The 25,591-nt window shown below is 53.3% G+C and overlaps 11 protein-coding genes across 11 annotated transcripts; 5 read left to right on the top strand and 6 right to left on the bottom strand.

Moving 5' to 3' along the window:
* Positions 1-950: 950 nt before the first annotated feature.
* On the bottom strand, positions 951-2,324 carry SEPMUDRAFT_57399 (uncharacterized protein; the record flags this gene model as incomplete). The annotated part of the gene is made up of 2 exons (XM_016909432.1): positions 951-2,082; positions 2,167-2,324. The coding sequence occupies 2 exons, from the start codon at positions 2,322-2,324 to the stop codon at positions 1,239-1,241; spliced, it is 1,002 nt and encodes a 333-aa protein (XP_016765338.1). The 3' UTR covers positions 951-1,238.
* Positions 2,325-6,069: 3,745 nt separating this feature from the next.
* Positions 6,070-6,552, bottom strand: SEPMUDRAFT_146312 (uncharacterized protein; the record flags this gene model as incomplete). The annotated part of the gene is made up of 1 exon (XM_016903571.1): positions 6,070-6,552. A coding segment is annotated over exon 1 (303 nt), but the record flags the coding sequence as incomplete, so codon positions are not given.
* Positions 6,553-6,921: 369 nt separating this feature from the next.
* Positions 6,922-8,675, top strand: SEPMUDRAFT_57401 (eukaryotic translation initiation factor 3 subunit H). The gene is made up of 2 exons (XM_016909433.1): positions 6,922-7,509; positions 7,573-8,675. The coding sequence occupies exons 1-2, from the start codon at positions 6,971-6,973 to the stop codon at positions 8,147-8,149; spliced, it is 1,116 nt and encodes a 371-aa protein (XP_016765340.1). The 5' UTR covers positions 6,922-6,970; the 3' UTR covers positions 8,150-8,675.
* A 20-nt stretch (positions 8,676-8,695) lies between these two features.
* Positions 8,696-11,720, bottom strand: SEPMUDRAFT_146314 (uncharacterized protein). Its single transcript, XM_016903572.1, has one exon. It carries the CDS (start codon positions 11,575-11,577, stop codon positions 8,899-8,901), a length of 2,679 nt encoding a protein of 892 aa, XP_016765341.1. The 5' UTR covers positions 11,578-11,720; the 3' UTR covers positions 8,696-8,898.
* A 1,183-nt stretch (positions 11,721-12,903) lies between these two features.
* On the top strand, positions 12,904-14,111 carry SEPMUDRAFT_146315 (Ribulose-phosphate 3-epimerase). Its single transcript, XM_016903573.1, has 3 exons — positions 12,904-13,238; positions 13,311-13,559; positions 13,630-14,111. The coding sequence occupies exons 1-3, from the start codon at positions 12,996-12,998 to the stop codon at positions 13,885-13,887; spliced, it is 750 nt and encodes a 249-aa protein (XP_016765342.1). The 5' UTR covers positions 12,904-12,995; the 3' UTR covers positions 13,888-14,111.
* A 154-nt stretch (positions 14,112-14,265) lies between these two features.
* On the top strand, positions 14,266-16,091 carry SEPMUDRAFT_113232 (uncharacterized protein; the record flags this gene model as incomplete). Its single annotated transcript, XM_016901021.1, has 4 exons — positions 14,266-14,886; positions 14,980-15,192; positions 15,262-15,390; positions 15,444-16,091. The coding sequence occupies 4 exons, from the start codon at positions 14,266-14,268 to the stop codon at positions 16,089-16,091; spliced, it is 1,611 nt and encodes a 536-aa protein (XP_016765343.1).
* A 512-nt stretch (positions 16,092-16,603) lies between these two features.
* On the top strand, positions 16,604-20,953 carry SEPMUDRAFT_122649 (DPPIV_N-domain-containing protein). Its single transcript, XM_016901787.1, has 4 exons — positions 16,604-20,229; positions 20,286-20,590; positions 20,661-20,854; positions 20,913-20,953. Exon 1 carries the CDS (start codon positions 16,644-16,646, stop codon positions 19,380-19,382), a length of 2,739 nt encoding a protein of 912 aa, XP_016765344.1. The 5' UTR covers positions 16,604-16,643; the 3' UTR covers positions 19,383-20,229; positions 20,286-20,590; positions 20,661-20,854; positions 20,913-20,953.
* SEPMUDRAFT_104508 (40S ribosomal protein S15) lies at positions 20,160-20,930 on the bottom strand (the record flags this gene model as incomplete). The annotated part of the gene is made up of 5 exons (XM_016900543.1): positions 20,160-20,229; positions 20,286-20,582; positions 20,653-20,710; positions 20,836-20,854; positions 20,913-20,930. 5 exons carry the CDS (start codon positions 20,928-20,930, stop codon positions 20,160-20,162), a joined length of 462 nt encoding a protein of 153 aa, XP_016765345.1.
* A 464-nt stretch (positions 20,954-21,417) lies between the features above and the next one.
* Positions 21,418-23,069, bottom strand: SEPMUDRAFT_146316 (uncharacterized protein). The gene is made up of 3 exons (XM_016903574.1): positions 22,937-23,069; positions 21,690-22,857; positions 21,418-21,593 (listed from the first exon to the last, which is right to left on the bottom strand). The coding sequence occupies exons 1-2, from the start codon at positions 22,940-22,942 to the stop codon at positions 21,769-21,771; spliced, it is 1,095 nt and encodes a 364-aa protein (XP_016765346.1). The 5' UTR covers positions 22,943-23,069; the 3' UTR covers positions 21,418-21,593; positions 21,690-21,768.
* Positions 23,070-23,211: 142 nt separating this feature from the next.
* On the bottom strand, positions 23,212-25,311 carry SEPMUDRAFT_57418 (DNA-directed RNA polymerase II subunit RPB7). The gene is made up of 5 exons (XM_016909434.1): positions 24,770-25,311; positions 24,543-24,712; positions 23,628-24,484; positions 23,394-23,561; positions 23,212-23,316 (listed from the first exon to the last, which is right to left on the bottom strand). The coding sequence occupies exons 1-3, from the start codon at positions 25,097-25,099 to the stop codon at positions 24,469-24,471; spliced, it is 516 nt and encodes a 171-aa protein (XP_016765347.1). The 5' UTR covers positions 25,100-25,311; the 3' UTR covers positions 23,212-23,316; positions 23,394-23,561; positions 23,628-24,468.
* SEPMUDRAFT_122652 (ribosomal protein 60S) lies at positions 23,212-25,312 on the top strand. The gene is made up of 5 exons (XM_016901788.1): positions 23,212-23,316; positions 23,394-23,561; positions 23,628-24,484; positions 24,543-24,712; positions 24,770-25,312. Exons 2-3 carry the CDS (start codon positions 23,403-23,405, stop codon positions 23,805-23,807), a joined length of 339 nt encoding a protein of 112 aa, XP_016765348.1. The 5' UTR covers positions 23,212-23,316; positions 23,394-23,402; the 3' UTR covers positions 23,808-24,484; positions 24,543-24,712; positions 24,770-25,312.
* The last annotated feature ends 279 nt before the right edge of the window (positions 25,313-25,591 follow it).

The raw sequence follows: 25,591 nt of genomic DNA on the forward strand, positions 1-25,591 counted from the left end.
TAGGCCGGAACGAGTCGTATTTGTTCCTAACCTGCTTTGTAGTAACCTAAACTTAATACTCGGCGTATAGTAATAGTACGTAGTCCAAGATATAGGACTCTAAGAAGCCCTAGTTATTATTCTATATCTCGAGAAGATCCTTAAAGAATATAAACATACTCTCTATCTGTTCGTCTATCTATAGATAGACTAGCCTACGCGGCTTCCGCGCTTTCTTTTCTAATTCGCTATCCTCCTTGTCGTAGCTCGATACCTTTCTCGCCTTTGTCCTAACTCTCTTTAGGCGAGGTTTTGGCGGTAGCGACGGTAGTAACGACGGCGTAGATTAAGTATAGGGTTTATCGACTGTTTATATAGGCATTAGAGTACTCTTTCCTTACGATATATTAAGGATTGAAGGATATACGATAGATACGAATAGTATAGTAGTATTATTTTAGACGGATAGAATAGACAGGCAACGGAGGATAAGGTTGAGATAAATGCTAAGAGCTATAATTGAGATTAAATACTTCGGAGGCCTATAATTGAGCCTCGATAATTGAGATTTTCCAAAATTGCTCGAATTATGGCCAACTTTGTCTTATCCATAATTCAGCGCGAAGTATTCAAGGCCTTATACTATTTTCGTCAGTGTGGAGGCATGTAATATGTGTTGCAGATTGACCATTGATTCACAGATGATCTGCAAATGGGCCATGGGCCTAGAACATTGCTGCTGGTCGTGTTCCAACCAACGGTCAGGGATTCATTGGAACCACGAGACGGACTTGTTCGTCGTGATATCATCCCAGGATCAGGTCGAACCAGGTTATGCAACCACATGGATCAAGTGGAAGTACGTTGGTGAGACAGTGTTTCAGAACCTTTCATTGCATCTGTGGAGCTTTCCACGTGAATGAGGTAGGGAACAACCGACAAAAATCATGTAGGAGGTACGCACTGGAAATGGGAGACTGGGTTCATCGTGGTACGGTAGTCTGGCGACACTATTACGTTCTTCTTGCGGTGCTTGCTACCGCAGATCTCAGTCCGTCTTCCCTCGTGTTCATGTCAAACTAGCTAGGTACTCTCGCCCAGCGTATACAGGTTACCTCCAGCCTGGCCTCGCCTCTGCCTTTCAATTCCATTCCATGTTGCTAGTCCCAGGTGGTGACGCCGTGAAATCAGATTCTGGGTATATCGCTTGAAAAAAATTATAATCTAAAAGACCTGAACCCCATGAAGCCATCGCCGCTCTACGGGGTTTTCTGGTCCGAGGTCTCTGAAGGACTGCGTGACGGCTTGCTTGCAGAGCTTCGCTGACGAATGTGTTCACTGGCCGCTAAGGCCAAGCTATTCAATCCATGGCTGAGGCCGGGACTTGGGTAACTGTAGTGAAGGGTCTCGGGGTCAATCATGGGCGCGGCGGGTGGCACATAGTCGAGCGATGAAGCGAAGCTGGCACGATGAAGTGGTGGCCTGCTATTCAGGTCTGGCATGGCCAACGGCAAGCTGGGAATCGGCCCGCTGTCCATTGATGTCAGAAAGTAAGGCCCAGAACCGGCGAGCATCATTTGATCGATTGGCAGTTGTGGGGGTAGTTGAGTGGCCTGGGCTTGCGCATGGTCCATGACTGGGACCGTCTGTTGTGCTTGTGCTTGTACTTGTGCCTGTGCGGCCTGCGCCTGCTCAGCCAACTGCTGGTCGACCGCCGCCTCAAGGGCTGATTCTGATTTGATTGCAGCCTTCTTGGTGGGCGCCTTAGTGGTCTTCTTCACTTTCGAATCGTCATTGCTCGCCCGCGAACCACCTCGTCCATTCTGATGCGTCCTACGATGCTGTTCCATGTTGTCTTTGCGGGTGAATGCCTTGTTGCATTCTGGGCAGAAGGCGTCCTTCTTGCCCGTGTGCTTTTTCGCATGTCGAGCTGCATGACCAGATGTGGTGAAGAAGTCGGTGCAGCCGACCTGCTTCGCCATGGGGCAGGGATACTGGTTTTTCTTCGGTGGTTTCTGGTTCGATTGGGCTGACACTGTCGAGACGCGCGACGGCTCTGAGACGGGCGAGTTGGATGTTCGAAACCCTTGAGAGTCTTGATGTCTCTGTGGCCCATGCTGTTGCTGCTGCTGCTGCTGCTGTTGTTGCTGCTGCTGCTGCTTCGACTGCGGCTGCTGGGGATGCAACTGCGGTTGCGGGGGTAGCAGTGTCTGTGCATGTGGGGGTGGGGGTTGCGCCTGTTGCTGTGGAAGCATCATCTGGGTTGGCATCGGATATGCCTGCGGCATGCTGCCACCAGACACGTCGGGAATTGGTGGGTACATGGACGCGCCATGATCGTCCATCTTCATGTGAATCTGGCGATGCAGGAAATATTGTTGATGGTGTTGGGTGCCGGGGTGGTTCGGCGGCGCAGGCGCCGGGGGGAGGGGTTCCTGCGCAGCGGCCTGCTCGAAGGTGTTGAAGGCCGGGGTGAGCGGCGAGGGCGTCGAGAAGGTACGCGAGTCGCTGGAGGAACTTCGCGACAGTTGCGGCGGAGTCTGCGGCGAGAGGGATGGCGTCGAGTCGCAACTGGACGACGAGGCGCGAGAATGCACTGACAATGACGGCAGCGGGACCTTGGCGTGCGATCCGTCACTACTGTCGTTGAGTAGTGATGTGATGGACATGCAATTTCTACCGTCCATCATGTGAAACCCCTAAGCCAGCGTCGACGTGAACCAAGTGAGTGCGTTGAAGGGTGAAGGAGCAGCGGATGGGTCGCAGCTCGCGGCAGGTGGGCAGGCGCGTCCTTGGTGGCAACGAGGTAGTAGATAATGTTGCTGCTGCTAGTGCTGGTGGTGCTGGTGATGAGCAGCTACAGTGAGGTGCTACTAGCGTAAGGTAGGTATGTATATAGCTGGTTGGAGTGCCGAGGCGAGAGAGCGAGCGAGTGCGTGCAAGCGGTGATGCTCCCAAGGTCTCAATGTGTCAAGAAGAAGGTGGTAGTGGTGGTGGTGGTGGTGGTGGTGATGTGTATAGGTGCCTTAGGTGTGCGAGAGTGGAGCAGAGTAGTAGGAGCAGGAGTGGAGGAGAAGGAGGAGGAGGAGGAGGAAGACAGGGTCGGACAAGCAGAGGAGACAAGAGGAGGAGCAGGAGCAGGAGCAGGAGCAGGAGTTGTAGTCAGGCAGTGATGACTGAGTGGACTGCAGTAGGGAAGGAGCACAGCGCAGAGCGGGACCGACAAGGTTACAGGTAGGTTCTGCTCAGAGCCATGAGGTGTGGAAAGACATGCGTTTAGGCCATTCCAGCAGAGACCAGAAATCCAATCGCGCCGCGGGGAGGGAACGGAGGGGACGGGGGTGACGGAGGGAGGGCAGTGCGGCGGCAAGTCCAAAAAGGTAAAGAGGTAGTGTAGGGACAGTCGCAGACCCGTGTAAAGGTCAGGTAGGTAGGTAGGTAGGTACTGCGGTACTGTTGGTTAAAGGTACAGGTAGTGGAGTCTGGAGGGGAGTGAGGTGAGGTAGGCAGTAAACAGTAGGCAGTAGGCAGTAGGCAAGACGCAAAGAGCAAGGCAAGACAAGGCAAGGCTGGCGGACCAGCAGGGTCCTCTGTCCAATTTGAAGGGAAAGGGAAACATTGGAGGTGCATCTGGTACCGGCGTACCGCTGCCGCTGGCTACCGTGAGAAAGTGGGTAGACTATAGGAAACCTACCTAGTCCGAAGCTTAGACTGCCCCAGACCCCTGCTGCGTTCGTGCGATCGACGATGGTGGGAGTGGCCGTCCCGCACAGCAGGGTATGCATGTCCATGCACCACTCATCAGCCATCATCAGCCATTAGGTAGCCCATCACTTCCCACTTGTCCATTGGGCGTTGGCAAAGAGGCTGATGCCGACAAGCCCGACGTGACCCAACACCAAAGTCCCAAATCGCCCTGCCTTGGCCTGGCCTGGCCTACATCATACCTCCGTAAACCTATCATCACTACCTACATACCTCCTACATCTAGGTAGGTAGGTAGGCAGGTAGGTAGCCACCACATGTCTTCCATCGCCTCACCACACCCGTCGTCCAGTGTGACACGAAGCCTGTGTGGCACTAGCAACACACAACTGGACTGCCAACAATCGCCCTTTGGTAACACCGGCAGCACATGGACACACCTGCGTCCCGCACCCCCCCGCTATACCGTCTGTTTCCTGCTTCCTGCTTCCTGTGCCATGTCATGCCATGCTTTGCGACACCACTTACTAGTAGAACGACCTTATTACTACTGCTACTACTCCTACTAATCCTCTTCCTCCTCCTAACTCCTGTTCTGCCTTTCCACTACTGTGAAATTGGTCCTGGTCGCGCTCGATGCGATGCGATGCGATGCGATGCGATGCGATGCGCTCACTGTCACGATCGCGATCCCTGGGCCGCATTCTGCCTCTTACGCGCATTGCCAGGTCAGCACCGCCTGTGGCTGCTTCACACGACCGATTGGGCAGTCCTTTTGCTTCTATACTATAGGATGCCGTCCCCGTCGTTCCCCCATGCAACCAACGTTGCACTATTATCACTGCTGTCTGTTTTGCCGCATACCACGCACGAGATGACTCAGTCGACTGGCCATCTGCAACAAGCCCATTACTGTGCTATTGTGCTCATCACCGCGATCCTCGCCCACCCGTCTGATCGAGATGGCACACGGAACTCTCTCTCTCTCTCTGTGTGTGTGTCTCCTTCCCTCCCCTCTCCTCCTCTCCTCCCTTCCTCTTCTCCTGGGGTCGCTGTGGCTTCCTCCAGAGTCGAGACCGACCGTAGCTCTAGAGACCTGATCCATGTTGCGCGCGATACGTCGATTAAGCCCCCGCCATCAGTTGTCGAACACGGAACGCGATGGTGCTCGCTGGTCGAATTGCTCCCTCCACTACTTGCGTCACCTGTCCGCAGAGAGGCTGCCCTGTGTCCACCAACAGTCATACTAATGAGCCACCACGGGTCCCCGTCAGGGACACGCGCATGAGGCTGCCCGGCTGCTAAGGTAGCTTAGTTTCTACTGTAGTGCGAGCGAAGCGGAGGCTGCTGGGTTCGACCCTGCGCGTAGGTTGGCACGGACGCCACGGCACGTGCCCAAACCCTCGATCACGTCCTGTCAGGTCGATCTCGGTAGACTTTCTAACCTGCGCCATGCATGATGCAGCTACTCCTCTTGCGGTATAAGATTCGAGCATTTGCTCCGGTCAGGGCTCCGCGTATCCCGACTTTGCAGCGACATCTACCACAAATCTACGATCGTGCCTGCTCTCCGCGGGGACCAGACCGTTCTTCACGGACGGCTTTCCGTGGAAAGTGTTTCTTTTTCATCTGGCGCCACTACGCCTCTACTTCGGCCTGCTACGACCGACGTCACTGTGTCCTGTCTGATCGCCGTACGGAAGAGAGAGCATGCTGTACAGTCATCTAGGAGGTACTGACCCTTGAACTTTTGTACTACATGTACTTAGGAGAGGTACCTATGGAATCGCGACTGCTGCGGGCATATTTGTTATCACTTTGTAGGTACAGTATCATTTCAGGCTCATCACGTGTAGGCATGCCTACTTTCACACTTCACAATTGATTTCATGCAGGTACGCCCACGGGCAATGTCGCTACTCCGACTTCTCCAATGTGCATCACGCACGAATGTGATACTTGTAGCTCGTCTCGTCTGGAAGCGTCACAACAGAGTCAGGAACCCTAACAAACAGCGCTATTGAATGCTTATTACGGCCAGTCATGCAAGTTGCGTAGTTCTGTTGCAAGCAAACGCAGTGCTATAGTTCTCCATGCTGCTTCATCTGCCATCGACTGCAGGGGTTGCGGCCAGTTCTGTTCCGTGAACTCTAGCCATCTCCCTGTAGGTATGCAGGTGTTTCAACATAGCATCATCACCAGCCATCTAGGGGCCGTCTCTCACATATGAGCCGCACTGCAATAGATGGTCTCCCGTCGCAAGGCGCCCCGGCGTGTAAACAAGCTTAAGGTAGGAGGTAGCTACAGAATGTAAGTTGTGATCCGAGAGCTCACGATATATCATGTCAACAATGGCGTGAATCAGCCCCCAACATGGTACACCAGAAGGCCAGCGCGCTCTATATCCCAGAAGCTGGGTGTTGCGCGTTCCGTCTCCCCACCGACATCTCGAGACCAATGCTCCAAGAACCCCATCTGAAATCATCTCGAGCAAATATCGAGGCAAACCCAGCGTTTCAAAGTCGCTTGGTGAGGTGTATAGGCATCTGATCTGCTGTTGCTGGACTATAAGGACTAGCCAGAAAACATTCGTCAGCGGTAACTGAAATATGATCATTTCCACTCTAATGATGCCTGACACTTTTCCTTGAAGCAAGGCATATATAACGCATAGAATCGAAGATCGCATAAACCATTCGATCCAGCGCGAGAGCGTCCTTTTTGAAACTATCAGGTAGGCAATGATAATTTGCCTACGAGATAGCACAGACACGTACCTGTAGTATTGAACCACGAGGCAAGATTAGTAGAATCAACTGCAATGGTACCTGGTACTTCTGCATTCTTCCAAACTCCGCCGCATTTGTCTGTGTGCCCGAACTGTGGAGTAAATAGGATGGCGAAAACTACAGGTATGCGCGTAGGAGAGGTAGCTGATGCAGACTCTATATACTCGCCTCCAAAGGCTGCATCCTGCGCACTTGAAGAGTTGGCTTGGCATACCTACATGTACCTCCAGGGAGGTACCTGACCTTAGGCTCAGTCATCAACCAACCTGCATATTTGTTACGTTAGCCAATCACGAGCAAGCTGGGGCATCTTCACACGGTGCAACAAAACTCCGTATGAGGACTCGCTTACTAAGCAGCGAGCTGAATGGATGAGGGCTGTGACTACGAACAATAATGCTTGGCGTTGATTCTCAATTACCACCACCACCACCACCGGCCATCTGCCACCATCGCTACCGCCACACGCCAGGGACTCGCCGAACACTCCCGCAACTATGGCCGATACCAACAAAGAGATGCCGCTCAAGGAGGTGCAGCTGGAGGCGCTGGTGGCCATGCGCATCATCAAACACGCGACGTCGACATTTCCCACACCGAGCACAGGATTTCTGCTGGGACTGGACATCAATTCGCAGGTGCACATCACCAACTCGTTCCCCTTCCCTGCCGCCGCCGCCGCCGAAGCCTCAGTCAACAGCGACCCCTATCACCAGCAGGACGCTGCCTCGCTGGCCGCCGCTGCCCCGCGCGCCAAGAGCAATGTTGCGTACCAGAATGAGATGATCAAGTTCTTGCGCGAGGTCAATACCGACGCGCAGAACGTGGGCTGGTACATCAGCTGCAACATGGGTGGCTTCATCAATGCGAACTTCATCGAGAACCAATACTTCTACCAGCGCGCGCAGGACGAGCGCACTGTGGCCCTCGTCTTCGATGTGTCGAGGAGCAGCCAGGGTAGCCTGAGCCTGAAAGCTTACCGCCTGTCGCCCAGCTTCATGGCCGCCTACAAGGAGGGCAAGTTCACCACAGAGAGGTAAGGCGGGCCGTTTGTGACCACCCTGCTTGGGAAGAAATGTGTGCTGATGTTCATGTTCAGTATCCAAAAGTCCAACTTGCGGTACCAGGATATCTTGGTTGATCTGCCAGTGAAAATCCATAACTCGCACCTTCTGACATCGTTCCTGCATCAGCTACCGCAGGAGCCGCCCCAGAAAACTGCCCTGGACTTCCCTTCATCTCTGGCAGAGCTTTCTCGAGATCCGGAAATTTCGACCACACCTTTTGTCCCCAATCTGGACAGCCTGGACTTATCAGTGGACCCTTTTCTCGAGAAAACGTGTGACTTGATCTTGGAGAGCATCGAGAACCACCAGACGGAAAACAACAACGCGCAATATTACCAGAGATCGCTTGCACGCGAGCAGGCTAAGATCCAGCAGTGGCAGCAGAAGCGCAAGCAGGAGAACGCGCTTCGGGTGCAACAGAAGCAGGCACCTCTTCCTGAAGATGAGTGGCAGAAGCTTTTCAAGTTGCCTCAAGAACCGTCACGACTCGAGTCGTTACTAGTTGGCCGTCAAGTCGAGCAATATGCTCGGCAAGTGGATGGATTTTCCGCGGTCGTCAGCGGCAAGATGTTTGCTGTAAAGGCGAATCTGTTGCCTGGGGAGGCTTGATGTCAGGCAAGGGTTCTGAACTGAAAGTTGGACCGGACCTCCAGAGCGAGGCGCTGAAGCTAGATATGACAAATGTTCGACAGGGTGGAGAGAGAGAGAGAGAGAGAGAAGGAAAAAAAAGAGGAAGAACGGGAACCAAAAGAGGCCCTCTCGCTCACGTCGAATACTCTGATGAAAGGAACCACGGGAGCCCGAGGAGCAAGGCTAGGAGTAACATATTCACGGGACGTGAAGTAGACTTCTCAGTAAGCTCTACGTCAATAGATGATGTACGCTCGCTCGATGCCCACCCAGCACGTGCAGATCAACGAGGCGCTGTTCTCGAGGATTATTTTGTTTGGCGCTCCCCCGTATATTGTGCCCATTCTCCTGGCTGGCTGGCTGGCTGGCTGGTAGTGCCTGCCTGCCTCGAAGCAGAGGCATGCTAGAAAATACAGGTACTTGGTAACCAAGGTACCTTATGCAGTAGTATAGCTGAGCTTAATTGAGCTACCAGGTACATACCTACATCTACTTTACCTACAGTTACCTACATTTACCTGGGGTACCTTATGTATGCTTCTGCGAATGGCAATCAATACTAACGAATGAATGAATGAATGAATGAATGAATGAGAAAATTACTAGTCGTATAGACTGCATGCAGGTCATCAAAACACCAGCCAATACACTTTTTACCGTCATTATTATACTAAGCTACCGTACCTGGTCTGGGAAGCGCGCCTCATGCAATGGATTTCAGCAAACCATCAGATCTCCTCCTTTCGTGCCCAGCCTACGAGGCATCGCCATGCAGCATTGCCTCTGCCACCCTCTTCCAGGGCCTGGGCGACATCGTCCAGGGCACGACTCTCACTGCGACCCATCTCATCGTTCAGCTTGAGCATCCATTGCTCCCACATTCTCGCACCCACGAGGCCGGTCATGGCGCGGACATCCGCGGTGCTCCCCGTGAGGGGTGGGTCAAACTGTTGTACCGTGTCGTCTATGGTAATGAATCGTTCATGAGATGTAGCAGCAGGTTTGTCGTTCCAGCGAGGGACAGCATCAGCAACAGGCAGTATCATCCAGGCGCGCTTGATGTCGCGAAAGCCGGCATGCCTGAGGCGTGGGAGAAAGCTCTTGCCTGCACAGGGATCGTAGCCTCGGGTCTTGAGGTTGAAGGCGAACTCGACGCCGAGCGCCTGGCTGACTGCATCAGTGTGTACCAGCTCAGCGTCGAGCAAATCAAATTCTAGATATCCACCTGGCTTGAGGCAGCGTAGACATTCACGCAAAGTGAGATCCCACTCGTCAGCGGCAAATCCCTTGGGCCATGTGGTCTTGAGGTGACTGTAGAGATGACGGGCAGAGACCACATCGAAATAGTCGCTGTCGAATGGCAGTTGCCAGAGCTTTGGAGAAGTCACAACATGATGGTTGCTTGGCCCATCGAGCGAGGATGCCAGCACATGAGCTTCAGCATCAGACGAGACAGTGGTGTAGACCTCGGCGTCAGGATGCTCCTCGGCAACAGTCCACGCCCAGCTACAGTGAACTTGTCCAGCGAGGTCCAAGATCCTAACGTCCCTACGTCCCTTGAAGCTTGTGACTATCGGGCTGGTAAGAAGCTTGCCGCCATTGACTTCGCGTTGCGCTGAAAGATGCCATGCGGACGGCTGAATCAGCTCTAGCGCCTGTCGCTCTCGCTCGACAGCGGCAATGAGCTCTTTTCTCTCGTCCTCCAATGCTACAGGCAGCAAGCTGGATACCGGACGTGCGGGCGCAGGTCGCTGAGTGGTAACAGTCTCAAACTTGCCCTGCAGTTGATCCGCATGCTGCTTTGGCACGCTAATACGTCGAACGTGCTCAGCCTCTGCACGAGCTTGTCGGTGCTGGAAAACGTCGCGAGCGCGCTGCGAGCGCTTATTTTGTCGCCATGCCTCCCAGAATGTGCCATCGTGGATAGGAGAGACACGCTGGTCCTCAACAGATGACAGGCTTTCCTTGGGTGACCTTGTCGCGACTGTTGCGAAACGAACGGATTTCTTGTTAGGCGAATCGTCTGTACATGCCAGGGACACCGGCGTGGACATCTTTGTGATGTCCTCTTCCTGGGTGTGGAGGCCACTGGACACCTCATCGTCCTCGCAGATGGCAGCCATGTATGTCGTCTGGGCAGACAGCCACAGCTGTGTTCGATCGATGTTCGCGGAAGCAGATTGCTGCAAAGTGTCGGCGTAGCTCTCATCAATCTCATCCACTGCGTCCACGAGATCTGTGGGCGAGAAGGCAATCTTTCGTGCAGTAATCGGATCTTGATTGGAGGTAGGGCTTGCGACAGAAACAAGGTGCTCTACAGGGCTTTCTGGACGTGCAGGCCATGGCACGTTGTAGAACGATGCTGCAGTGCTGGTCGCTAGGGCGACATTGCGAGCAGGGCGAAATGGTACACCGTAGAACTCCGCGGCTGTGGTAGTGGTCGGGGTCAGCTCTGCAGCTGCCCATGTCTTGCGGGCCATTGTCGAGTCAAGAGAGGCGAAGAAGCCTCCTGGCGATGGCACCGAGAGCACGGAAAGCTCGTCATCGGCATCCTCAGTCGGGGGACACAAATTTTGAGTATCAATCCGGAAATGACTAGTGATGGGGGGCGAATTGGCAACCTCCCTCATCTCCGCCGTGGCTTCCTCGGGCACCTCCAGAAGTACATGATGCTGTTCAGACTGTGCATCGCTATTGATGTGCTGGAGCAGGTCGATTGATGATGGGTTCAGCTGCACTGGAGGTTCCCATGCTTGCTCTGCTTCATCTGCTCGAGATAGATCAGGAGTAGACGGGCAGCTCGACGGCGTCAATTCTTCTGAGGTTTGGCTACCATCCAGAGAGGGTGCCGACGACGTACTGGGTACTCGCAGACCGCGCTCCTGTAGCTGGGCTAATATGGAAGGAGACAGGTTGATGTTGAGCGGTGGTGAAAGGACAGACGCGGACGTCAGCTTGTCGATGGTGGGCCATTGTCCGGGAGATGGAATAATGATGGAAGGAATGCGATTCTTGGCGTCCTTCTTGCCCACTCTCCGCTTGACTGAACTCGACAGCTTGATTGGCACTTCTTCAGACTCGCTCTCGGTGATGTCGTACAGTTCATCGAAGCTTGCCGAGCTGCGTTTACTCCAGAGCGAGCTGTAATCGGACTCGGACTCTGAATCAGAGCTGCTCAGACTGGGGCTACCCTCGGTCGTGGGGCACGAGATAATGGCTCTGGGAGTGGGAAAGTCGTCGCTCGTGGGAGTGTTGCCTTGCACACGTGCTTGCAGTCGTGCTGGTGGTGCTCGACGGAGCGAGACCTGAGGCGCATCTTCGATCATAGTATTGCGCACGCCATCAGAGTTGCGAACCGGCGCAGATGGCGTGAAGACCACAGGTCTCAACGTCGTTGTATTAGTCATTTTTTGATGCAAAAATCACGCGCGATATCGAAATAATGAGTGGATTGGAGACCGGCCTGCGGTCGAAGCGTAAGGTACTGTAGGTACGTAACGACAAACAAAGGAGAGTAAGTAACAGGAAACACACCCAGAACGCAGAAATGGTGGATTAGGTCAAGTAGGCAGCGGACAGAGGGAGGACATTCTTAACCCTTATACCAGGCCACACGACAGGCTACCGCTCGGCGCTCACTCGCAGCAAGCGCCTGCGCCATTAATTATGATGATTAAGGTACATGTACCTACTGTACCTGAAGGTATCCTCGTAGGTATGTGTGTGATTCCATGTGTGGCAGGCTGTGGCAGGGCGCTTACAGTACATTACATGTACCTCTGGCCGCTGTGAGCGCGGGCGCTACGCATTGAGCCTCATGCTTGGCCTCGCACGTGGTTGGATCGGGAGAGCAATCCCTCTCCACCACGGCCGCGCAACGGCACGGCGGGTGTGTTGCACAGCTGGGAACCAGTCCCCATCCATGTGTCCATTGTGTCGGATGGGCGGTTTCGAAAGGCTGATGTCGACCAGAGGAGTGTCGGATGAGTGGTTGGCTGTGGTTGGCCGTGCTTGGCCTTGTATTGGCCGGTATGACAGGCGGCTGGACGGAGCCAATTGAAAACGCTGCTCTATATTGCCTGCATGACGAGGAGAGTTCTTACAGAGCGCTCTCTGGAGACTGGCGATGGCCTCAAGCCACATACAGTGCGCATGTCGGCGAGTATGTCTTACTGTGCGATGGCGGTGGCGATGGCGGTGGCGGTAGTGGTGGTGGTGGTGGAGTTGGGAGGACGAGGTAGAGCCTGGCGTGTATAGCAGATGGGAAGTAGGGGCTTGAGCCCCGACATTACTATATTGGGCAACGCTTATAACTTTATACCTATCCGATGCGAATACACCCTAGAGGGCCTAAACTGTCGGTATGCCGTATATGGATAGCACAATGTCACATTGTTACATGTACCCTTGCTACAACCCTACTATGCTCGTTCTACTAAATTTAATATTGCAGATTCAACAGATATATAGAAATTACCTACTGCCTAGACTTTGAGAAGCCAGTTCTTCGAGAATGTTGTAAGAGGCCTCAGGCCCGCCGCCCCACAGCTTGACACCCGCAAATATCTTGATAAAGGTATGACTATGTGTACCTACCTACATTGTACACGGTACAGGAGGTACATTACTTGTAATAACAACAGCACCCCCTAGTGACGTCGATCGCGAAAATCATCACTCGTTTCTTCCCTCGCCGTCCCGTCGGCATGTATACCTACAGCTCCTGTTGTGCTAAACAACCCGATTTTCATTTGTGCCTTACAGTTGTTACTCAATATTGACTGCAGTCATTGAACACGGGCTTCTGTCGCACTGCGTACCAATCATGCCGCCGTCAGCCATAATAGCGCCCTCGATCCTGAGTGCAGACTTCGGTGCGCTGGGGAAAGCATGCTCTGATACCATCAGCCAAGGCGCCGACTGGCTACATGTGGACATCATGGACGGCCATTTTGTTCCGAACATGACCTTTGGCGCGCCTGTAGTGACCATGATCAGGCCACACGTGAACCGACCGAAGGAGGCACTGGGAAAAGGCACGTTCGATTGCCACATGATGATCGCTGAGGTATGCTGAACGGGAGTACCAAAGGGACACACGGTAGGAAGACGACTGTGGTGCTGACCAGCACGACTATAGCCAAAGAAGTGGGTGAAGGCATTCCGCGACGCCGGATGTGATCTCTATTGCTTCCACTACGAGGCCGCTGTTGCTTCCACAGCTGCAGAGGCACCAGAGACGCACAGCAACCAGAAGACGAACCCCAAAGAAATGGTCAGATACATCCACGCCCAAGGGATGAGGGCAGGCGTGGCCATCAAGCCTCAGACTCCGGTGCATGTGTTGTACGAGCTCTTTGACAGCGAGCACCCAGAGGAAGTGCCTGACGTGAGTCGCGCGCATTGCAATTCATGTGGTGGGTGGGTGTGTACGTGTGCTGTTGCTGACCATGAAGCAGATGGCTCTCGTGATGACCGTGGAACCCGGCTTCGGTGGTCAGAAATTCATGCCAGACATGATGCCAAAAGTGGAGGCGTTGCGCCAAAGGTATCCCGAGCTCAACATCGAGGTCGATGGCGGACTCAGCGAGAAGACCATCGACACGGCCGCCGATGCGGGTGCAAATGTGATTGTGGCCGGCAGTGCAGTATTTGGCGCTCAAGACCCCGGAAATGTCATCGCTGCCCTCAGAGCGGCAGTGGAGAAGCGTCGGTGACTAGATCAATTTACGCGGGAATACTCTTATCTATAGCTGATCGAAATTATATCGAAGCTGAAATAGAAGAGTAGGTAGGTTTCCAGGCTCTGTAGAGAGGAGACCCTCGTGCACTATATGTAAATGGAGTCAAGAAGGCTATACTACCAAAACATATGGGTAGGTTGTTCTGCCTCAGGCAAACTTGGCAGAGGCAAGCCAACAATAACTGATTGTTCACTTGATCTGCAGCTTTGTTCATTCATTGACGCAGCCTCATATTACAAGTCACGAGTCACGCTTTCGCCAAGTTTCTCAAACTGAACTCCACGTCAAACCCACTAGCCAGCAGCTCTGCCCCAGACAACTCAATGAAAATATCTTCCATAGAAATGTGCAATGAAGAAGCATTTCAACTACTTCGCAACGGAAGTCACAAGCGACAGGTTGCAGCGATCAGGTGGAATGATCTCAGCTCCCGCAGTCATACCATCTTTACCGTTATGGTGTGTACCAAACAGACGCTACCCTCTGGTGAAGAGACCGCGCCGGCAGCACGAGCACAATGAGAAGCAACTCACGAGCCTCAACAATAAACCGGGAACGTTGCTCGATCAATCAAATACAGCCATCGCGAACATACATCTCAAACAACAAAGGCAATCCGAATTGCACATACGGAACCGGAAGTGCTACGGCGTGATACAGCACGATGTGGTGGATACGTCAGTGTCTATTGACAGCCAACTCATTGCATTTCAGGCCGAACAGCAAAGGCTCCTGGATTCCCTCTCAGCTCGCACGCGCTCGTTCATTGACCAAGAAGTGGCAAACCTGAGCGCAACGAGGCTGACCCTTGAGGGACAAGATAGCGCTTTCAGTCGGCTCCATCAAGACTTGGCGACTCAAACGATACGAGGGAAGGATCAAATGGACAAGTCGATCAAAGAGGTCGGACCGCTCAAAGAAAGACTGCTCAAGACGACTGTGGAAACGGGCATCGCAGAGCTGGGCGCAGCAGTGAGACGCACGCTTGAAGTTACCGCTGAGGACATCGGAAACCTCCAAGCGCAACTTCAACGGTCTCATTCAGTACTTTCCGACGAACTCTAGGCGATGTTTGGTGAGATGTCGGGAAAAACCGTCGAGCAGCGCGACGAACCCCAATGCCTGCGTGCTCAACTGTCGGATGCAAACCAGCAGCTTGAAAAGAGCCAATCGCAGCCGCTCGATATGCTATCAGAATTTGTAGCCAACAAGAAGGCTCTCAGAGAGCGAGAAAACGACGAGATGATGCGACAAATGCAACAGATCCTGAAAGCCAACGTCTTGCAACAACACTAGCGCCTTGAAATGGTCAAGACGAACTCTGCACAGCTCAGGACTGCACAGTAGAGACACACTTCTGCCGGAACTTTGTGTTCGGAAAGTTTTGGAAAGCTCCTGGAACAGTCGACGGCCTTAGGTAGCCAGGCTACAGAATGCGAAGATCGTGCGATCACTCGTTTCGATGACGATTATGCGGTAAGATTCTTGTCTGTTTATCATGGTGCCAGAGCTGATTCCACATGACCTAGACGGCAGATAAATTTATAGAAGCATTCGGAATGGCACCTTCTGCAGCGCAAGACCAGACCACTCGGTTTGAGGAAGAGCGCATCCGAAGATTGGACCATGAGACGCAACTCATTGATCATGTTGTCTTCCGCCTTCAAGAGCAAATTATTGTCCAGCATGAAGTTCACAAGCGCTCTTTATCTGGTCTGGCAGTTGCAGTTCCTGACTCCTATGTCGACGTTCAGGATTCCATCGCCGCATCGGTTGATCATCTCAGAGCCTTGATGACAACTTTGCTGAAGATGCCAACAAGGCACGAGAGATCACCATCTCCGAAGCATCCCAGCTCTACCAAGACTGTCGTTTTCACGGACAGTGACGCCGCCCCAGCTGGATGGAGCACCCAGAACAAAGCTTCGAATCTCCGCGAGCTAGATCCCAATATCTACATGAACAAGCTCACGACCGTCTCCTCACTTAAGCGGTCTGCGGCGAGCAGTGCTTCGGCAATAGTTAGCGAAGAAGACAAGGAAGATTCAATACCAACATCATGTCAATTTTCAGCAGTTGATCAAACAGTGACCTGTGGCGCAATTGGAGCATACGGAGAGTCATGCGCGTGGCGCGGACACGGCAAAGCCTCGGGTCCTCGTGCACCGGCGAGCTGACGAGACACGGGATGACCAGCCCCTGGGGACCGACTGAGCTCCGGTGCATGCACATGCACAATTGCACACGGAGGCTGAGCGGGAAATTGAGAGGAAAAGGGGCTAGAGAAGGGGCATATCTGTAGACTGTAGTACTATTGGTAGAAGAAGAAGAAGACGAAGAAGACGAAGAAGATGCGCGCAGTTGAGCCTTTGTCAGACTGTCCGACGAGACGTCTGTAGACTGTGGTTGTAACTTGTTGTATGATCTGTCGTAGAAAACCATTGATGACCACATTCAGATTTCCCAGTGCGGCTAGACCGTCTCGGTCTCCCGTTGCGCCAGCCACGCCATCTGGAACCTTGGTATTTCCATGTATAGTAAGTACACGTACATGAGACCACCTGCAGGCACACGTACCACCAACCTTACATACCGTACACACATACAGCACCACTCGGCGAATTCACCTCCGCCTCGCATAGTTACTCCTTCGTGCTGTCTCGTGTCGACAGCCAGATAGATACATGCTGTGAATGACCTAAACAGGAAGCTCCTGTTGTCCGCCCACAATGGCGACTCCGAGGCGCCAGCTCGATAGCGAGGAGATGCAGCCATTGACCGACTCGCAGGGCACGCCCAGCACGTTCCAGGACAGCGACGAGGTGCGGGCATCGGCCTCTTCGGCGTCCACGACATCCTTCGTCCTCGAACACGCCAACGACAAAGCCGCCATCAAAGCCAAAGACGCCTTGTACACCAACGCTTCACCCCGAGAAGAGATGGAGATGGAGGGGGAGGATGAGCTGGCCTGGCAACGCTCGGTCAAGCCGGCTGATCGCAAAGCGCGGCGCATCTTATATGTGCTCGTCGCTGTGGGCGTCGTCGGCTGGGTTGCCGCCTTGTTCTTGTTCCTGGGACAGGATCGGCATGTCCCTCATGCAGCCCGGCCACACAATCCACACGCGACTGCCACGACTGGCAACGGCAAGAAAGTCGCATTGGATCAGGTGTTGCAAGGGGCATGGAACGCGCGATCTCATGCCATCACGTGGGTTGCAGGCCCTGATGGCGAGGACGGTCTGCTGCTCGAGCTGGGAGGCTCGGATGGACGCGACTATTTGGTGGTGGAAGACGTGCGCTACAGAGGCGACGACCTCGCCGTGCAGAGGCAACATAGTCGTACCCTCATGCAGAGGGGAATGTTCCAGGTGGGAAATGAGCTTGTGGTCGTTCACGACGCGTGGCCGAGCCGAGATCACAAGAAGATACTCATCCAGAGTGATTATCAAAGTAATTGGAGGCATAGCAGCACAGGCAGGTACTGGATCTTTGATGTGGAAACCCAACAAGGCCAGGCGCTCGACCCCGCAAATATCAGTGGCCGGGTGCAGCTCGCCTCGTGGAGTCCCAAGGGTGATGCTGTTGCGTTCACAAGAGACAACAATATGTTCATTCGTCACTTGGATTCCGATGTGGTGAACCAGATCACTACTGACGGAGGAAAAGATCTGTTCTACGGCATACCAGATTGGGTGTACGAGGAAGAAGTGCTAGCAGAAGGCGGAGCGACTTGGTGGAGCGGTGATGGCAAATATATTGCCTTCTTCAAGACCGATGAAAGCAAAGTTCCCACATTTCCGGTGCAGTACTTTTTTAGTCGTCCCAGCGGAAATCAGCCTCACGCGGGCGAGGAGAACTACCCAGAAGTGCGACACATTAAGTATCCAAAAGCGGGCGCCCCAATGTCTGTTGTCAGCCTGCAATTCTACGACACCGAGAAAGGCCAAGTCTTCAGCGTACCCATTACGGATGACTTCGTCGATGACGATAGACTGATCACTGAAGTGCTGTGGGCTGGGACAACTGGAAAGGTATTGGTGCGCTCGACGAATCGAGAGAGCGACAAGCTCAAGATGATCTTGGTGGACGCCACGACACGGACCGGTAGAACTGTGCGCGAACGAGATGTGCAGGAATTGGACGGGGGCTGGTTTGAGATCACGCATACGACAACATACGTGCCTGCAGATCCCGCCAATGGTCGTCCCGAAGAAGGCTACATTGATACGATCATACACGAGAATTTCGATCATCTGGCCTACTTTTCGCCACTGGACAACCCGCAGCCAAAGATGCTTACAGCAGGCAATTGGGAAGTCGTTGCCAGCCCTTTGTCAGTTGATCTCAAGGAAAACACTGTATACTTCACCGGCACCAAAGACGGAAGCACGCAGCGGCATATATACACCACGAAGCTCCTCGAGGGCCCCGATAGCATCACTGCGGTCACCGACAGCAGCCAAGTCGGGTACTACAGCGCTTCGTTCTCTGCAGAGAGCAAATTCATGTTGCTTACATGCGAAGGACCGGGCATACCGTGGCAAAAAGTGAAAGCTACTACAACCAACAAGAATTCCTCTCTGGATGTTACCATTGAAGAGAACAAGGATTTGGACAAGCTAGCCAAGAAAACTGAACTCCCTATCGAAGTGTACTCTACTATCAACGTGGATGGCTTTGATCTCAATATCGTGGAACGTCGACCACCCCATTTTGACGCTAGCGGCACGAAGCAGTACCCGGTCCTCTTCTATCTCTACAACGGACCAGGCTTCCAGCATGTGAATCGCAAATTCGACGTCGATTTTCAATCGTACGTTGCAAGCAGTCTTGGCTACATTGTTGTCACTCTGGATGGCTTCGGTACGGGCTACCTCGGTCGTAAGCAGAGAACCATGGTTCGCGATAATATTGGTTACTGGGAAGCATATTCGCAGATTGCAGCTGCGAAGATGTGGTCGGCCAAGAAATATGTCGACTCGGAACGCATGGCCATTTGGGGATGGAGCTATGGCGGATTCATGGCTCTGAAGGTCCTCGAGACGGATGCTGGTCAGACATTTAAGTATGGAATGGCCGTCGCTCCCGTCACCGACTGGCGCTTCTACGACTCGATCTACACCGAGCGTTATATGCATACCCCTCAGAACAATCCCTCGGGCTATGACAATGCCAGTATCTCAGACATGCGAGGGCTGTCAAGCAATGTGCGATTCCTGGTCATGCATGGCGTCAGCGACGACAATGTCCACTTCCAGAACACGCTGCAATTACTGGACAAGTTGGATCAAGCCAATATCAGGAATTACGACATGCATGTCTTTCCAGACAGCGATCACAGCATATACTTCCACAACGCCAACACGGTCGTGTACGAAAAATTGCGCGATTGGCTAATCAATGCATTCAACGGTGAATGGCTTCGCATCAACGATCCTGTGCCCCTGGGCATGTATGGACCCTCATGAGACTGCTATAGCTCCATCACATTGATCGGCCCCGTCGAGCCAATCTATTGATTTGCCTCTCTCTTCGTGCACTCTCGTATCAGCCAAGGGCATGGGACAGACAGAGCCTATTGCGGTCATGGCCTGCAACCAATTGGCAACACATATCCTCAGGACTCGGGTTGGCAAATAGTAGTGTAGACAACCGGATGTACCACTCAACCCGAAGCTGAGGAAGCCGTTCAGGCGCAGGATACCAGAGGGAGTCGGCGCTCACAGGCTACAGCAGTAGCCAAGAAGAACGTGCGCCACTGCGCTGGCTTGAAAATAATAGATGTGCAGCGGAGAATCTCGGCCGCTTCGACGCAGCACGCTGGAGATAGGTATTTCTCGATACCTCTCGAACCCATGAGCACGAAATCCTGGAGCCGCGGAGTGGAGCAATGATAAGACTCCTGGTCGGAGGTGCAAGCATGCTTGAACGTCATGTGAATCACCCTCGGCTACTACAATAGATCATATGTGGAGGACTTCCCAAGTACCTAGGTAGATAGAATTTGCCGCGCGCTGATGTACCTTACCACACGACCAGCGTAGGTGGACCATTAGTCAAACGCGCACTTTGTGCACCCTGAAATGAAAACGAGGAACACGAGAAATATTGGATCAATAATTGGATCAATTCTGGTATCATTTGGTGTCATACACGTTGATCCAGAGCAAATTCTCGGTGGATATGCAGTGTCCGTAGCTTTCTCGTCTACTTTCCCTATAGTTGTCCCTTGTGAATGCGCAAGTCTACTTGAGTGGAATGAAACGCGACGAGTGCGTGGCACCAATACCAGGACGACCGTGCTTGACCGGCTTGCTATTTCACGAGTTAGTGACCTTCCGCTGGTTGATCAATGTTAAGGAGTAGCGTACTAAGAGATGGAGAATTCTCCAAGGTAGTGGCCGACCATCTCCGGCTTGATCTCAACCTGGTTGAACTCCTTTCCGGAGTAAACACCCACGACGGAGCCAATCATCTCCGGGACGATGATCATGTCACGGAGGTGAGTCTTCACGACGTCTGGCTTCTCGTTGGGCTTGGCTTCCTGCTTGGCCTTGCGGAGCTTCTTGATCAGACCCATTGGCTTGCGCTTGAGTCCGCGGTTGAACCGTCTGCGGGCGCGAGCGTGGACGACATCACGGAGCTGCTCAGAAGAAAGATCGAGGAGCCTGTCAAGGCAAGTCAGCGTCTGTGTGATCGCCACTGTGTGTGTGTGTGTGCCACCCCGCTTGGACTCACTCGTCAAGGTCGATGCCACGGTAGGAGAACTTGCGGAACGCTCTCTTTCTCTTCAGCTCTGTCGCACCACCGGTATGTTAGCCCGATATCCCATCTTCCAGCACCCCTTCGTGGCCTATCCACAGGGTTTCAACCACTGCGGCGTCCACAGAAGGACGCCTGATCGAGTCGATAATTGCATACCGGCAGCCTCCTCGGCGTTCTGCGGACAATATGTCAGTGTAAGTCTTCCTAAGTCAGGTATGAGATGAGATTCTCACGTAGTCTGCGTCAGCCATCGTGTCGGTTGGTGGTCGATGAAACTTGTGGTGTTGTAGACGGCTAACAGTTGGAAGTTGAGGCGCGAGATTTGAGAGTGCGCCAAGCCCACGGAGGATTCACGGCTTCTCCTTCCGATAGCTCGATCTACGGGTGCCTTAGGCATGAACGTGATGTATGTCTTACATGTCCAACGTTGGACATGTATTCAGATTAGGGGTTTTGCTGTCGACGATGAGATACAGAATGGGGCGTATGGAGTGACAGTAACGGAGCACGTTTGTGTGCGGTGTGGGTACATGTAGCTCTGCGGATCAGAACCGTCGATACCTCATACCTTACCTCTGTTGGTACATGTATGGCGACAGAGCGTACTCAATAAAGATAGGCTGGCCGAATGGCGCATATACGTAAGATCTGCTACCATGACTGTGAAATGCGAGCCCCTCGGACTGATGAAATGCTTCATCTGACGCACAATCTGGTGCACTGGCGTCTGTATGCCGTCCGAAAGGCCAGAATTCTGGAGATGCTAGAGTAAGGTAGCTTTGGTAGGAAGCATATCATTCATATTATGCAAGATCCTGGATACCTTAGCTGCGAGGCAGAGAGCGCTTCTGGTAGTCAGCTTCGACTCCGTCAAACATGCCAGTCAGCGAGTGTAGAACGGCCGTGAAGAGTGACTGCATGTATATATGTGAGCTGAAATCGCAACACCTGGCGCAATTGCCCGCTAAATTACAGAATGGCCATGGTCCAGTCGAGCCACATGTACTTACCCAATGCCGTCCGCTATACAATCAACGGGAGGATGCAATATCACGATTCATTTGTTCATTCGTGGCGGCACCCAGTCTCTCAGAACCTCTTCCGAGCCGCAGCACTCTTGCTGAGAGCCTCGAGTTTCTTCTTACGCTCGAGCTTCTCACGTTTGTGCCGCTCTTCTTCCTCTAACGCCTCTTGGTCCTCCTTCCTGGCCGCTCGAAGGGCCATTTCTTCCTCAAGAGCCATGTCGTCGAATCCAGCGTCCATGTCATCGGACCCTTCTGACCCGTAGCCATCTTCGTCCTCTTCGGCGTCGTCGAGGTCTGACCAGCTCGCGTAGCCACCGTATTTGTCCTGACCGAGACCTTTCTTCACTGCAGCTTTCCCAGGGGGTGCTCCAGGCTCCGACTTCTTCATGGTGCCCTTGTATGCTATCTGTGGTTGCACTGGGGTCTTCTTCATCGTACCTTTATATCCTGCCTCTGGCTCGTTCTTGTTCGAGCTGCACCGTCCGTCTGCAGGTGTACCACTTCGACTCCGGCCTGCCAGAGCTTTACTGGTTTTGGGCCCAGTCTTGAGCTTTGCTTCCTCCTCCAGTTTTAGTCGTTCCTTCTTGGTCAACTTCTCCACTGGCTTGTGTTTTATGGTGCTACTACCAGCCGCCTTCGCCGCTTCCTGCGCCGCCTTGGCCTTCTCCATGATCGAGGCGAAACCGCGCTTGGGCTTCGCCACAGAGCCACCAGGTGTCGTCGCAGCAGTGGTTGCAGGGGTGCTCGGTGCAGGTCTTTGGAGGACTGTTCTCGATTTGAGAGATTCATTCGCCTTGGGATTATCCTTCGCCGGCCCAGGTTTTGTCGTGCCACGGGGAGGAGTGTGGGTGCTCGGGGAAACGAGTGTGCCTCTCTGGGCCACGCGACTCAGTCCGGATGGAGGGACAGGAGTTTTCACATCCACTCGCATGGCTTTCGCTGGCGGCGCCGTTATTTGTTCCTCTGGCTTCCTCTTCGTCCCCGCAGCCACATGGCTATTCGCGTTCGGCCGCGATATGCTGGGCGTGCTGGTCGTTGCGTCAGGTTTCTGCACCGCTCGTGATGCGCTCGCGCTCGCGCCCGCGGAAGCGTTTTGTGCCGGTGCCTGGTTCTGCTTGGGACCACCGATGGAACCCAGAAGAGAAGTGAAGGACTGCCAGGGAGTCAGACCAATGCTACCATTCACTTGCTGCATTACTGCATTAGGAGAAGATTGTGCTGCTGATACTCACTGTCATGACAGCTGAGCTGGCCCAGAGGCCTCACTGATGCGATATAGAAGCAGCTCGAGCAGGCCAAGAGGACATTACTGACAGTAACAAGAAGCAGTTCGGAAGTGCTGCTCGTTTAGTGATGTACATGTACTCGGACTGACAATATTTACTGGACGCAAGGCTCAAACCAAGATAGTAAGGTGGTGACGGAGAGCGGCACCGCAGTCGCACGTGATACTAGGTAGTCTTGGCAGTTCAAGCCCACTAAGAGCCTTTTTCATCACCGACGTCTGCTACCAGTCACCTAAACACATTCTCTCCGAGCTTGAAGAATTCAGTCTGCGACTTTAGTTGCTTAAATCGATTGATTCTCTAGTTCTTTCCATACCAGATCCACAGTACGCTCTTCCCAACCATCACAAACGCTCTGCTCACTCCGGCGCGCATTCCCGGACTTTCACTAAATTACCCACAGACAGCCAAGATGAAGCACCTCGCAGCATACCTCCTCCTCGGCCTCGCTGGCAACACATCTCCATCCGCCGAGGATATCAAGGGCGTTTTGAGCGCAATCGGCATTGACGCTGACGAGGAGCGTCTCAGCAAGCTTCTTTCTGAGCTCGAGGGCAAGGACATCAACGAGGTACGTTTCGCGCGTTCGCTGCGAGCATACACGACTTTGGTTTAACTCGACTAACTCTTTGCATAGCTGATTGCCGAGGGCTCACAAAAGCTTGCCTCCGTGCCTTCTGGCGGTGCTGCCGCCGCTGGTGGTGCTCCAGCTGCTGCCTCTGCTGGTGGTGCCGCTGCTGAGGCCGCCCCAGAGGCCGCCAAGGAGGAGGAGAAGGAGGAGTCCGACGACGACATGGGCTTTGGTCTTTTCGACTAAGTGCGTCGTTCATTGTTCGGGAGAATAAAAGCTCAGCAGAGGAGAGGATATCAGCGACAAGGACATGTTTGGACAAGCTTCAGCTTCCGATTGCTCCTATTACAAAATGCGCGGAGGGCATCTCTGTTCTCTGATCGAGCAACGTGGCTTCATGGTCAACGCGATATAAGCCAATGTTGCGAAGCTCATACGCCTTCTTTCTCCATGCTTCTTTCCCCTCTCAAATCTCTTTCTCGTAACCTCGTAATTGTCTCGACGATCATTTTCGTCACTAGCCACCGCAGTAGCAAATACTGCGGAAGCATACTAATACATTCGGCTGTGTATTACTTTTGCCCTAAAGCGCGTGAGAGTTCTGGTGAACCCTATTGACCGCGTTCACTCGAAGGGAAAACCTCGTTTGGTCAGAAAGTTTGTCAGAAAGCAGCACGTACAGATCTGCGCGCTGCTGCGCTTTCCTGGGTATCTCGTAATCTAAGGGATGCAGACGATGAAAGGCATGAATATATGCCGTGCGTGTTCCCTATCCAGTGCGCCACGCTGCAAAATGAAAGCTAGGCCCAACTCCGATGCCTGTGTCAATGGCGTCTGTCGTGGTGTCGCGTGGTATGTTCGATTTTCCGTGCTTGAAAAGGTCGCAGAATGCGACCCAACATGGCAATCACTGTAGTAAAGGTCTGGTATCCGGATGGTCAGTCAAAAGTGATGTAGGCGTCCAATCCCGGAACCTCTTACCCAAGATAGTCTTCTCGTATACTGCCGATGGCATACATGCTACCCATCTCGCCTCGAATGCCTTTGATCCGCAGCCGGACTTGCGTTCCGCGCTCGATGGTTTGATCAGAATTGTCTGTAAAGGACGGTGTCGAGCCCTCCACGGTGTACTTGAGCGCGCCAGGAATCATCTGTAGGCACTATTAGCGACCACGAGAGCGTCTCTTTGGCATGGATGGTGTACGCACGGCTTTGCTCACGAATACGCTCAAGGCGCCCACGTCCACAAAGAAGCCGTTATTGACCACGCTGGTCACCATCCCATCCACGACCTCGCCTCTAAATGGCCGCCAGACAATGGCGCGGTACGAAAGGGTGTACTTGGCCATTCCTGTGCCAGGCACGAGTACGGGCTCACTGATTTCATCGATTTCGATAATCTGGACAATCATCTCGGTGCCCTCCACCTTGCCCTCCATGTCTTCATACAACCTCTGCCGGACCTGCGCATCCGCTCCGCTGTTGAAGAATGATGGATGGAGCGTACATTCTCTGACTCTGTGCGCTACAAAGAACATTTCGTCGGTCGAAGTCAGAGCGAACGCGACTGCAGCACCGCGCTGCGGACGATCGGCAGCAGGCGATCCTCTTGGAGTCGCTTGCGAGGCGCGCAATATCGGTCCAAAGTTATGCCAGCTTCGGTCGTTTCGCGATGCAGATATGCGCGGGTTATGGATGGTGTGGCGCCAGAGAACGAAGAAGAGGGAGTGAGAGCGCGAGAGAGAGACAGAGAAAGGGAGCCGCGCTGAGCATGGAAGAGATGTTGAAGTTCACAAGCTGCACGTGAGACGGCACAAGCCTCCTACCTGTGACCTTTCTACCTTACCTTATGGAACCTTCTGCCACCTACATGTACCTCACCTACCTCCACTTACCCGATGAACCACTTCTAGGTACCTATAGGTACACATACTCACACTGCTCCACTGCTCTCACTTCAATATCGATGCTCGTCAAGGCAAGTGTGCAAGAGGCATGGGCACGTGACGCGAAGCGATTCGTGATTTACG

This window comes from Sphaerulina musiva (genome assembly GCF_000320565.1).
Source record: "Sphaerulina musiva SO2202 unplaced genomic scaffold SEPMUscaffold_1, whole genome shotgun sequence".
In the NCBI taxonomy this organism is placed as follows: domain Eukaryota; kingdom Fungi; phylum Ascomycota; class Dothideomycetes; order Mycosphaerellales; family Mycosphaerellaceae; genus Sphaerulina; species Sphaerulina musiva.

Bases quoted from the DNA above. Each gene is read 5' to 3' on its own strand.
- SEPMUDRAFT_146315 (XM_016903573.1), top strand. From the start codon at position 12,996: ATGCCGCCGTCAGCCATAATAGCGCCCTCGATCCTGAGTGCAGACTTC. The intron at 13,239-13,310 runs GTATGCTGAACG...GCACGACTATAG, and splicing joins GCCACATGATGATCGCTGAG to CCAAAGAAGTGGGTGAAGGC. The intron at 13,560-13,629 runs GTGAGTCGCGCG...ACCATGAAGCAG, and splicing joins ACCCAGAGGAAGTGCCTGAC to ATGGCTCTCGTGATGACCGT.
- SEPMUDRAFT_57401 (XM_016909433.1), top strand. From the start codon at position 6,971: ATGGCCGATACCAACAAAGAGATGCCGCTCAAGGAGGTGCAGCTGGAG. The intron at 7,510-7,572 runs GTAAGGCGGGCC...GTTCATGTTCAG, and splicing joins GGCAAGTTCACCACAGAGAG to TATCCAAAAGTCCAACTTGC.
- SEPMUDRAFT_122652 (XM_016901788.1), top strand. From the start codon at position 23,403: ATGAAGCACCTCGCAGCATACCTCCTCCTCGGCCTCGCTGGCAACACA. The intron at 23,562-23,627 runs GTACGTTTCGCG...CTCTTTGCATAG, and splicing joins AGGGCAAGGACATCAACGAG to CTGATTGCCGAGGGCTCACA.
- SEPMUDRAFT_146314 (XM_016903572.1), bottom strand. From the start codon at position 11,577: ATGACTAATACAACGACGTTGAGACCTGTGGTCTTCACGCCATCTGCG.
- SEPMUDRAFT_122649 (XM_016901787.1), top strand. From the start codon at position 16,644: ATGGCGACTCCGAGGCGCCAGCTCGATAGCGAGGAGATGCAGCCATTG.
- SEPMUDRAFT_57418 (XM_016909434.1), bottom strand. From the start codon at position 25,099: ATGTTCTTTGTAGCGCACAGAGTCAGAGAATGTACGCTCCATCCATCA. The intron at 24,713-24,769 runs GTGCGTACACCA...TAGTGCCTACAG, and splicing joins GCGTATTCGTGAGCAAAGCC to ATGATTCCTGGCGCGCTCAA.